Raw genomic sequence first — 12,003 nt, forward strand, 5'->3', positions numbered from 1 at the left:
TGTCTCTGGTTTCCTGCTTCTTCCCCCCAACTAATTGGACACGTATTGTGTTTGTGTGGGAAGGAAGGAGGCTCTATAGCAGTATAGCAATATTGCTGGGAAAAGAACATTAAAATGGATAAAGGGATTTCCTAGTGGTATAAATACCTGCACACGACCTCCCTGTGCTCTGGAGGCCTCCTGTATATGTATATGCAGGTAAAAAACCTGGAATAGAGTTTGAGCTGCGGTTAATCACGCAGGATCTGTTCTGTTAGAAAACAGGGGCAAGTGGCTCTTTTGCCTGTTTGAGGGTATGACTTGCCAAGCATTTTCTTCATCTGACACCTTTGTACCCTTGAATTCTGACTCTTCTCCCTCTCTGCCTCTGATAATGCATCACAGCGCTGCAGAGTGCCTGCCGGTTTCTAACCATGCCACCAATGTTGTGTCTCCAGGTACTTTTTAAAAATAATCTTGCTCTCAGTAACTCTCATTTGTAATGCTTTTGGATTATACTTGTTCATTGAGTTCTGCGATATTTAAAGTATTTTGTATCAATGCTATGTGTGCTTTGGACTACAGTAAAGTAGAAGCATTTTCACAAAACTCTGCATGATGAGTAAATCAGGAAAACCCCAAATGTTTGTCTTTTTAGCTTAATCTGTAGCTTTCTCTAAGTTTGTTACAAGATTAAGCTCAAGTATGTTACCAATGCATTAACTTAGAAAAGGCTCAAACACTGTCACTGTTGTTATAACTATATAGTCTTCAATGACAAGCGTCATGTAAATTAATTGAAAGTTTATTTATTATGTAACCACAATCTAAAATAATATAAAATACTTTAAATAGGAAATTTATTTAAAAGAGGTCAGTTCTAAATATCAGTGGGTGAAGCTTTCAAGGGAAAACATTGCTTTACAAAGCATATTGCATACTGAGTCAAGACTAAGATTTAAGTGGAATGGTCAGAACTGGTAGCAGAAATCTCACCAATATTTTTGAATTGTATGTGTTTGTGTATATAATCTGATTAATTGCATTTAAATACTAGGACATGTAATCATTGAACTGCCTGAGAGACAGACAGAGAAAGAAAGTTTTCTTAGAGCATTAAACTTGCAGAAGGGGGATTCTGGAATACAGAAATTGATGGAAATCTTTAGGGAACAGAAAAAGAGATAATTTTGATTTATTTGAAATTGCATTAAGGTAAAAATTTTATTTGGAGTCTTAACAAGAAACTAGCCTTCTCCTGAAATGCATTGGTAATAAAACATTTTACTAATAAGAAAAAGCATGTAAGTAATGAAAACTGAGCATTGGTGATAGATAACAGGATCTTATGCATTAAGCAGGAGTCTCAAAATATCCTAATATGGCTGCTGGTTAGCAGTGGTAGTAGGGAATAGGAGAACTTAAATTTTGTATGAGGCCAAATTTATATATCTGTATCATAGTATTTTCTAGATTCATCTGATTCATAATAAAAAGTATATGTGACAGGCAGCCAAAATAATTTGCTTGTCATCTTCAGATTTGAGTTTTGATATTTTGTAGTTACCACCCAAAAATACTGCTGTAGTCAGTGTGAATTTTGTTTGCAGGATCACTAGTAGGTGATCCTGTGAGAATGGAAGCAGTGACAGCGGGTGCTGACTATAATGAGTAAAGGTTTACAAATTTCATATATAGATTCAGAAGTTGTAATTAAAAATACCATTCTGATGAAAGCATCTAAGGAGAATTTGTGCATAAAAACATGAAAGAATTTTGAATAATAACTTATGTTAAATGCCAAAATTTTTAAAAATGCATGTAACAATTCTGCATCACAAAATAGAGGTGAGTATACTTCTGTTCAAATACTATATCATGTCATAGAGCTGATGTTCTGCAGTATTCTCAACACTTTAACCATTACTATTTAATTTAAATAGCATCATCTTCACGATTTAATTCTACATCCTCATTAGCAAGTTAAAAATTATATTTTTATGCATTAAAATTATAGTCTATGGATTATGAAATAACAGACAAAAACACCAGTGAACCTGAACAGAAAATCTGTATTACTCGAAATGCATTAGTATTATTAATGCAGTCTTCATTTGGGGGGCATTTATACCAGTATAAGCATGCCTGTTTTAGTAGATTTTATTTATGTATAGGTATATCTAAACAGAACATTTTACTGTTATGATTACATTTGCAAAAACCAGAGATTCTGACCCTTAATTAATTATACTGTTTTGAACAACTGGAATGTGTGCTCTAATGTGCAGTTTTACATATCTGAATGCTCACAAACATGAATTTTTAATATTACACTTTATAGCAGTTGTTAGAGGGGACAGTATATGCATTTCTGTGTCTACTTATACATGAGAAGCAGACACATCTCATTTTGTATTCAGTAAAAAATTGTCACGTTCTTCAGGCACTGGCAATTACCAAGTACAGATCTGAAACACCCCTGTGAAAACACCAGTCATAAACTGTGTGTTTGTTGCTGCTGCTGATAGAGAATGTTGATTTAGGCATAACTTTTCAGAAGAGTCCTGAGTCTATCATTCTGTTTCCCCACCACCCTGCCAAAGCACTCTGAAATGGTTTTCGTGGCTTGGCACTTAAGAAAATGTGACTTCTGGATGCCTTGGAGCAGATGTCCCAAACTGCTGCTTTTGGAAACCCAGGTCTTAGGCATGCATAAAATATTGCCTGCCTTGATGCCTGTGTTCAATGTGGAGCTTTCACGGCGGTGAAGCCAATCAATTTTCTGGGGACACAGAGCAAATTTTTATGTAAGATTAAGTGAAATAGCATGTGGAAGTTGCATGGGCAGAACCAGTCTCCTTGTGGAGAGTTCAATGCTTCCCTTGCTCAGCAGTATATGTAAACTTAGATTGTACTAAAAATAATGCATCAAGACCACAGCATGACAATTTCTGGTCTTGGCTTAGACAGTATCTCACTATTTATACTGGCAGTCTTCTCTGGTGTGACCTGGCCAAGTGTCTGGGCCTCCAGCAGTGTTAACCTCATGTATAATGGCCCAGAGTTAAATGGTTACTGAATGCACACAAAAACTAGATACAAGGATACTGTCTGCCTCTGAACGTAAAGATTGTGTCTTGAATCCTCACACATTTTCTTACCAGTCTGGTCTGTTTTGTCTTTGATCCAAATTCCTATATGCTCCCATATCTGCTTTGCCATGACGACTCTGGGAAATGCTTCAGCAGGCCTTCATTACTCTGTGCCTTCCTGTCATTATGGAAATCAACCATCTACCTATGGGGTGATGGCAGGTAAGAGACATACCATCAATTGGGTGAGCTATCAGCATGTTGATTTTGGTCAGTTTTCCTTTAGAGGGACCAATTCAAGACAGTTGCTTAAGACAGGACTGGGGTTAAGGCACTAGAAAAAGGGTTAGGAAATTAGGGATCAGTGCCCAGAGTGTCCCCAAATCTCTGCATCTGTTGGGAAATCACTCTGTATCTTACTTCTGTCTACAAGACTGGGACAGTGGTGCTTTTTTTGTTCACCTGTGTACACTTCCCCTGGTGAGCATCACTTTTTGAGGGACCAGGAGTGATGGGCCTGATATACCTGTCTATTACCAGTACCTCGGGTGATGGAGCCCTGACTGGAGCTAGAAAATAAAATGATGGCATAATGAAGGAATAGCTGAATTCATCAGACTGATCATACAGATGATCGTGGATTTTTACACGCATCCTGCTCAGTTTTCCATGCCCCAGGCTGAGTAAGAGAGAGGAACTGTTATTCTATGCAAGTTCAAGTAGCAGTCAATGAGAAAATGCTGTGAACCAAATTAACACAGCTCCAAGGAAATAATCATTACTCAGAGATAATCCAAAATCAAACTCGGCATTTTATTTCACTTAAGAATGAAAGAAATATTAGAGTAAGTCAGCATAGATGAATACATCTGTATAGGGATGTTTTAGAGGACAAAGTGTAGACTTCCTTCATGGTGTGTAAATGTCCAAATGCTCCAATTTCATTATGCATCTATGTGTCTGTTGCAAACATTCCTGGCACTGTTCAGATCCCCAGGAAAAGTTAATAGGTATTAAAACAAAAAAGTATTGCTCAGGTGTTAATTTTGTTTCATTCCAAAATATATACTTCTTCATTTTTCTCCTTTCTTTTCTCACTCTTACTTTTTTTTTTAGGCATCAAGCCGGCAACTCCAGAGATGCTATCAGCAAGTCTCTCCCAGAGTCGCATCTTACAGACATGCAGCATGCCACATGCCAATGTGGTAAACGGTGTCAGCACCTTGCAAAGCAAGTCCTTCTAATTTTTGGTGTTAGCCTTTATTCTTTGAGAAAATGTCTTTTTTTTTGTTTTGTTTTGTTTTGTTTTGTTTTGTGGTTATCCTGTGTGAAAGTTATAAAATATTCCTATGGAGTTAGAACCTCCAACACTGGTGAGAACAATCAGGGCAGCAAAGACAAGAAATAAAAGGAGATGGGAAGTTATTGAAGTTCTGAGTTCTGCTACAACATTCTGCATAATTTAAAAAAAACTTTAAATTGATGTTCTGAGAATCTGGAATTTACTGGCTGCTCCAGAAACACTGAAGTGTTAATATTTCTCCAATTATTTTTTTTTCCCTTCAGGTCAGAGACTTTGGCTCTATGTACAATATCTACTGAAAAAGCAGCCTTCACTCTTAACTAAATTTCCTTGTTAAGTCTGATATTTGTGAACAAAAGGTATCATGAGATAGTTTTGTTTTGCCCTTGAGCAATTTCTTAAGCCAAGAACAATCATTCTGAATGTGTTTGGGGTTTTGTTTTGGGTTGTGGGTTTTTTTTAAGCTCTGACCTGTGTACTTTCCTCAAAGAAATTTTGTGCTGAAGCTAAACCAAGGTAGTATTTTGTCTGAACATCACTTGGTATTTACATGGAAACGTTCTTTGTAACAGAAAATAAGAGACTGGCACATTTTATGTGGCTCAAAATGACATAGATCCATCAATTTGTTGTGCCACTTAATTCCAGCTGAGACCTTGGATTGTTATTTGTTTAAGTTTGGTCCATTTACCATCTTATTTATATGCATCCCAGTTTGCTAAGAAATAGGATGGCTGTGGCTGGTGAAAGTGACTGTTGGTTGGTTTTCGTATGTTGGCACAAGAGAGACCATATCTCCTAGGAGATACTCACTCTTGGGTACTTTCACATATTACAGACATGGATTATGAGATGATGAAGGCATGTTTTTGTTGTGTAGCAATAGAGAATAACTGTACTGAGTTTTCTTTTTGGTATTGCCCAGGTAGCCTGACCCCTTGCCTTTATAAATTCCCGGAGCATGCCCTGAGCGCCAGCTCCTGTGCCCTCAGCCACGGCTTTACGCCCATGCACCAGTCCCTCCTCGCAGATGACCCCACCGCCACAGACTTCAAGCAGGAGTTCCGCAGAAAAAGCAAGTCTGTCGAAGAGCCCATTGACATGGACTCCCCTGAAATCAGGGAACTGGAGAAATTTGCTAATGAATTTAAGCTGCGGAGAATTAAGCTAGGTATGTGCTTTATGTGTGTGAACAAAAAGCTGAAAAATTCCAGTGAAAGCCAATTATTTCCAAATGTTTTATGGTCTAGCCTCTGCAGTTGTCTAATCATAACTCTAATCCTGCCTTGCACTGCCAAGCTTTCTCTGTTCCTAGAAGACTTGCATGGAATTAATGAACTTCAGCTTTTTGTAGCTTAGTACATAGAAAGTGAATTTAAACTTTCCTGCCCTTAAATTACTTAACTGCAGAGAAAATTATTTCTGTTCATTAAATCAGATTCAGTGGCAGGTGCATTATTTTGCACAGTCCCAAATTTTCTGCAGCTTAGGGCAGCACAGGCTCTAACCTCTCATAACCATCCTCTTCCCCATTAAGTGCTTCATCTGATGGTGCAATGTCATTTCAGTATACAAGATGGGTGACATCCGTGGCAAATCTTTCATACCAGGAGAAAGCTTCTTTTCCTGGTTTATTTACTTGTGCCAAGACACAGGTACAGAAGCAACTGATATCTTTGTTGCTGTCTGATAGCTACTGGGGTTGATGCAAGAGGGATTGCATTAGAGAGTCTCCAGTGAGGTGCTTGTCTTTCACTGGACAATCTTAGCTGAGGACAAAGGTGGACTGAGGTGGTCTTTCTTGCCTCTAGGGAATAGAGGTACATTGCAGAGTAAAAGCGTGTCTTGCCCTTGTTTGAACTGTACTGAAAAAAGTAACATCCAGCGCTACAGATTCAGCCCACTTAAAATATTGGGTATTCCAAATGGAGAGTTGCAATTTTGATATTATTGCTTATAACATTACATTGTATCCTTACAAAATAGGGCATCCTTCTAGCTTTAGAAGTGTAAAAAAATTATTAGGTTATTACCGGTATCTGTGCATTATCTCAACAGCTAGTAAGCATTCCATTTGTGGTGTGAAAATAAGGACTGAAACAAAAATTTAGGCTTTAAAATAGTATTTGCAACTTTGTCAGTTTTGCTGTATACCATGTATTTAATGTCAGACAGAGCAATGGAAAGGTTTGCAAGGCCTCATGCTGTTAAACGCTGTAATCATTACTGTATCTTCATGCTGAATTTTTGAGGGAACGGAACTTCCTCTGATGCAAACAAGTGACACAGAACCTGTAAGGCTGGGTTTACTGTTCTGATGGGAAAACTGCAGTTTGCACAGGAAAACTAATCTTGAGCTTTACAAGGGAAGACAGAGTTAATATGGGCTGTGAGTATGAGACTGAGAAGCACAGAGTTAGTGCAATCAAAATGGAGGCAAAATGCTGCCTCGTGAGACATTTAGCATCTAAAGAGATCCTGTCTGTTCTGGCACAGAGGCAGAAAGGGCTGATGATGAGCCAGACCCCTGGATATGGCAGATACACATTCAGAGCTCTGAACGGGAAGCTGCTGTTACAGAGTCAGTGTCTGCATGGAAACTGCAGCATTTCTCTGATTGCTTCAACTTTAGTTGTTGCAACAAACAACAGGGAGACTGGCAGGGCTGCCAGGGATTAGTTTATTGCCATTGCACCATCTATAGAAAGAATGATAAGGGGTATCTGGATTCTTCTCTAATCTCAGGCTGTAAAACTCCACTAAATCAGTGTAAAACTCCACTGAAACCAACAGGAGACTGAACATGTCAGAGTGAGCCACAGAGACCCCTGCAGAAAGCCCATCCTGGAGAATGCTGCAGGCACACACTGTTCATAAGAGTCATCAGTGACGGGCTAAGCACCTCAAGGCAAGTAACCATTTATAGAAAGCTCCACAGTGACTTTTTTCTCTGTTGACAGGTTATACACAAACCAATGTTGGAGAAGCGCTGGCTGCTGTGCATGGCTCTGAATTCAGCCAAACTACTATTTGCCGGTTTGAAAACTTGCAGCTGAGTTTCAAGAACGCATGCAAACTGAAATCGATACTGTCCAAGTGGCTGGAGGAAGCAGAACAAGTAGGAGGTAGAGAATTGAAATCATCTGAATATTGATTTGCATTAAACCAGAATCCTATATACATGTTGAAGGACTACTATGTGCCTTCCATAGACTAAAGTTTTGTTTCACATTAAGGCGTGCTTCTATTAAATTTTGGTTATCTTTTTTGGGTGGGCAGGGAGGGGCAAACAGAAATGCATGGAGGGTACAGAATAGAAGAAACATCACTTGGCCTAACAGACATAATTTCTGTCAGTCCCATCCCAGCAAACTAACTCCACTGCAATATGGGAAACATCAGAGCTGTTAGGATCTACCAGACAGCCCATTTAGCAACATATGGGGATTCTTCACTACATAAAACATGTGGCCATGGGAGAAAGGATTTCAATTCAGCTGAGGCAGTGGTCTTTAAACCCTAAAGAAGAACAGCATGGCATAGAGATTTTTGATGCAACCTTTTTGTTGCTAGGGGTTTCCCTTCTTTTTGCCCAGTTACTTTCCAGTTGCAGAAAGAGTCACGGGGTTCACTGAACAAAGTGTACTTTAGAACAGGTTGGTTGATTTAGAGGAAATGGGTTGCCTTAAAGAACAGCCTTTTCTGCTGGATGAATTGTGATGCTGAGAGGCAGTATGTCTGGAGGTGACAGCAAAAGCCAGGACACTGCTGTGCAGCACTCACCTAGCATCAGAAGAAAGAGATGATCTTAATGCTACTTTTTGGATTTGTCATTGTATTCAACAGTAGGAAACCTTGTTAAACAGCTGCTTCTGCTGCACACTTCGATTTCCTTTGAACCAAATGTAGAAAGCTTCCTTCCCCTGTAACTGCACTGGAAAACAGAGGATCTCCTAATGTGGCCAGCACATTGCAAGAATTACTTGTGAGGGAGTTGTAGTGGGTAGCAGCTACTGACCGCCTGAACAGCGTTACAGGCTTGAGCTGCAGGGTAAGATCATGCACGCAGTCAGCAGCCTCTGAGAAGGGAGCGGGATGGAAGAAGCAGATGAATAAATGGGGTTGACAGCCAAGACTGTATTTCTGCAGAAAGAGGGGGAAGTAGCCAAGAGGTATGGAAATGGACTCCATCTCCCTAGATCAAACCCTGCAGGGTAGGAGGAACAAGGTATGTCAAAGGAGGGGGCTGAAGTATGGCTCCACAGCTACACAGGCACAGAGCCAGCACTGTTTGCAGCTTTACCTGTGGCACACCATTTTTATTTACAAACGTTTAGAGCTGGAGGTAAAACAATTAATAACCACCTGAAAGAAAGAAGTGCTTTTACGTGGGGTGCTGCTTTTATTCAGTGGCATTATCTGTTAGCTTTCTTCTGTCTTCAAAGAAAGGGATGTTTTTCTGGAGATGATTGTGCTTGTTTCCATTTCTTATGGAAGGTAACTGCTGGGTTTTGTTTTTAATACAGCTTTATACAATGAAAAAGTTGGAGTGAATGAGCGGAAGAGGAAGCGCAGAACCACCATAAGGTAATAAATATTTAGGGTGCTATGTATTAGAAACAACTTTGGCTAGGATGTTTCTTGGGTTCAAAATCGAAGTGTTATTTTCTGTTAATGAATCTCTATAGCTAATGCTTCAAAATGTTTCACTATTTTGAAACATTCTAGTGAAAAACAACAGCATAACCCTCCAGAACCCCAATTTGCCCCAAAACCAATACTTTTCCCAGTTAATCTTTTTTCAATGCACAACAACAAACTTTAATATGAAAAAATATTTTATTATAATTCTGCCCAGATTTTATGATATCTATATAGTGAATAAGGTATCAGAGCACCCTTGTTTTCATTTTGGGAGGTTCTACATTATACCGGAATAAATTGCATTATTTTTGCAATAGAACTAAAGTCTGAGAAGTTTGAGGGTAAGCTCTTACATGGCAGATACACATACACAGATATGGCATCCTTATCCCTATCCTCTGTCCCTGGATTCTTTGGAGTTCCCAAAGAAATACTTTAAGGAGCTAAAGTGATAAAACAGGCAGTTGTTATGGGAACCTCCTTCTGCTGTCTCTCACATCTCTGGTGGCCAACATCTACCATCTATCTAAGCCTCATCTCCATGCGGAAATCAAGTAGGCTGGTCAATCATATTACAAAGCCAAATACCAAATAGGCAAATGGGGTATTTCCTTCTTCTTTAGATATCCCAGACTCTCGTAACCTTTGGTGAAGAATTCACTCAGGGGGCCTCCAAAGAGCTGTAGTGTTCTTCCACAGGAAGGGAATTTGGCTGCCTCTGGGCACAACCGTGGTGCTGCCAGGCCCTACCTGCTACAGTGAATTGCCTGTTCCTTGAACAGGGATCCTTCCCAATGTGCAGTGGCATCTCCCAGAGATGTAGGCTGCTCTATAGTCCTACAGCTACAACATCTACCACCTTCTCTCACAGTCGAGACCTGTTTTCTGAGTCATACTGCTTTTGATATAAGGAATAAAATGGTGTGAATTTTTTCTGACTTTTGAATTAAGTATGCCTCTGAGGGGATGTTTCTCAGGAGTGAACTGTGGATGGGGAGATGCTTCACAGCTCATTTGCTCATCACAGCACCTCACAAGGGATGAGGCTTTACTCTTGGGAGGCCAGTTTCTCCTCTCAGCTTCTCTACAAGCCAGTGAGGATTGGAGTAGCAGTGCCAAGACCTTGTCCAGTTTACGTTGGATGGCCTGCGTGAAAGCTGAGTTGAGACCACCTCTGTCCTGGGTGTTTTCTCCTGGCTAGAGGAGCCCACTGAAGACTGCTCACTTACCATTGTGGGTTTTGGTATTGTTTTTCAAAAGCTATTGAGGAAATCAGTCTACCTGTTAAGAATTTTTTAATTATTCATGCTTTTACATCTAACCCCACTGCACTGGGAGTATCAAATATGACAGGTTGTCAAGGACACAGATAACTGAGGCAAAATTCAGGACCAAATACCCTCTAGTAAGAAAATATTAATTGTTCCTTCGAAGACATATAGGACCTCAATTTGAGGACCTCAAACTAATCAGGACTTTATCTGAATTGCAGCCTTACTCTTAGCATTTCTTAATGGATGTTTGAAGGCAAACTAGAGGTAAAACAAAAGTCCCACTAACAAAATTAGAGCAAAAACTACTTAATTTGAATTTGTGGAAGCTGTTCTATTTTCTACTTTGATTAGAAAGCTTAAGAAACCGTTAGTTAAAACTAATGTTGTTTCTATACTTGTGTGTGCAGAACATCACGCTATTAATTAAGTAGTTTTGATAACGTCACTAAATATTGCAAAATAGACCTATAAATGAAAGATCAACAACATATTACAGATTAATTAATGAAATAACTACAACTCCAGCAGATACTTTGTTTATTTCTGTAACAGAAATAACTGCACCTCATTTCCAGAATAATGCATGAAGTGCCCTCTTGTGTCCAAAGAAGTTACAGCTACTGCCGAAGCCAGTTTTTGATGCGTCCTGTTGGCACACACGCATGTTGCAGATAATCTTTGTTTTCTGAAAATATGTAACACAGACGTGAAGGAAATTGTATCTGACAATAAGAAAAGATAGGAGTCTTAACTTATTTTGTTTACTGAACCACTAAACTTTGTTTAGGTGTTCAGTCTCGTTCTAATTCCTGTGATCCCGTTCATATCTAACTGGTAGCTGTACGTCCTCGAGAGCATCAAGAAGCACAAATGTTTCATGATTACCACTGAAACTGTACTGAACTTGATGTGCATTTTGTCTTTAAATTGTGCTGAAATTCTGCATGATGCCATGCTGTTCATGGCAGCAAAGAAATACAGTCTAGTTTAAGCTCCTTGGGTTTCCTTTACATAGAAAAAAAAGGAAATAAACCATGTCACTATCTTATGTGCTCTTAGCTGACCCTTCTTCTGAACTAGTGGTGAAAGCCTGAATGTGTCAGAAGTTTTTTAAGGTGACATTTTATCCCTTTATCCAGCATTGCTGCCAAAGAAGCCCTAGAGAGACACTTTGGAGAACAAAGTAAGCCTTCTTCTCAAGAAATTATGAGGATGGCTGAGGGGCTCAATCTTGAAAAAGAAGTTGTGAGAGTTTGGTTTTGCAACAGAAGACAAAGGGAAAAAAGAGTGAAGACAAGTTTACATCAAAACGCCTTTAGTTCTATTATCAAGGAGCATCACGAATGCCGGTAAAGCTTTCCTGTGCATAGATGTGGGTTTCTGTTTTGCTTTTTGTAAATATTGTAAATACTATGTTGTTTTTAAAAAAAAGAAAAAGAAAAAGCAGTTAACCACTTGTTTCTCTTACAAGCTAGCCTGCTTCAGATGTAGTGTGTTGTGGAAGACCTGATTTTAATGTAAAAGGTTGGAAACAAATTAAATGCTACTGCATATATTTAAGAGTTGGAGGTCTCTGTTTAGCTTCAAGTAACCTATTATGCATTATTCAACTAGAAATACTTTCCAAGTTGTCCAAGTACTTGCAGCTTCCCTGTGCTGTGCCTTTCTTGCACCTGGGGTACATTTAATGGAGAACCCCATGTAGGTACCC

General features: G+C 39.2%; 1 protein-coding gene across 4 annotated transcripts; it reads left to right on the forward strand.

Annotated features, from left to right (window-relative positions):
* The first annotated feature begins 295 nt into the window (after positions 1 to 295).
* Positions 296 to 11,645, forward strand: POU1F1 (POU class 1 homeobox 1). 4 transcript variants are annotated; one of them, XM_074928706.1, is made up of 7 exons: positions 296 to 437; positions 1,959 to 1,961; positions 3,225 to 3,293; positions 5,300 to 5,545; positions 7,335 to 7,499; positions 8,901 to 8,961; positions 11,432 to 11,645. In XM_074928706.1, the coding sequence occupies exons 1-7, from the start codon at positions 296 to 298 to the stop codon at positions 11,643 to 11,645; spliced, it is 900 nt and encodes a 299-aa protein (XP_074784807.1). The 4 variants fall into 4 exon arrangements, with proteins under 4 accessions (XP_074784807.1, XP_074784782.1, XP_074784790.1 ...); XM_074928681.1 differs by lacking the exon at positions 1,959 to 1,961 and adding an exon at positions 4,188 to 4,305 and having other exon boundaries at positions 3,144 to 3,293; positions 5,304 to 5,545; XM_074928689.1 differs by lacking the exon at positions 1,959 to 1,961 and adding an exon at positions 4,188 to 4,305 and having other exon boundaries at positions 3,228 to 3,293; positions 5,304 to 5,545.
* The last annotated feature ends 358 nt before the right edge of the window (positions 11,646 to 12,003 follow it).

This window comes from Athene noctua, chromosome 1 (genome assembly GCF_965140245.1).
Source record: "Athene noctua chromosome 1, bAthNoc1.hap1.1, whole genome shotgun sequence".
Taxonomy (NCBI): domain Eukaryota; kingdom Metazoa; phylum Chordata; class Aves; order Strigiformes; family Strigidae; genus Athene; species Athene noctua.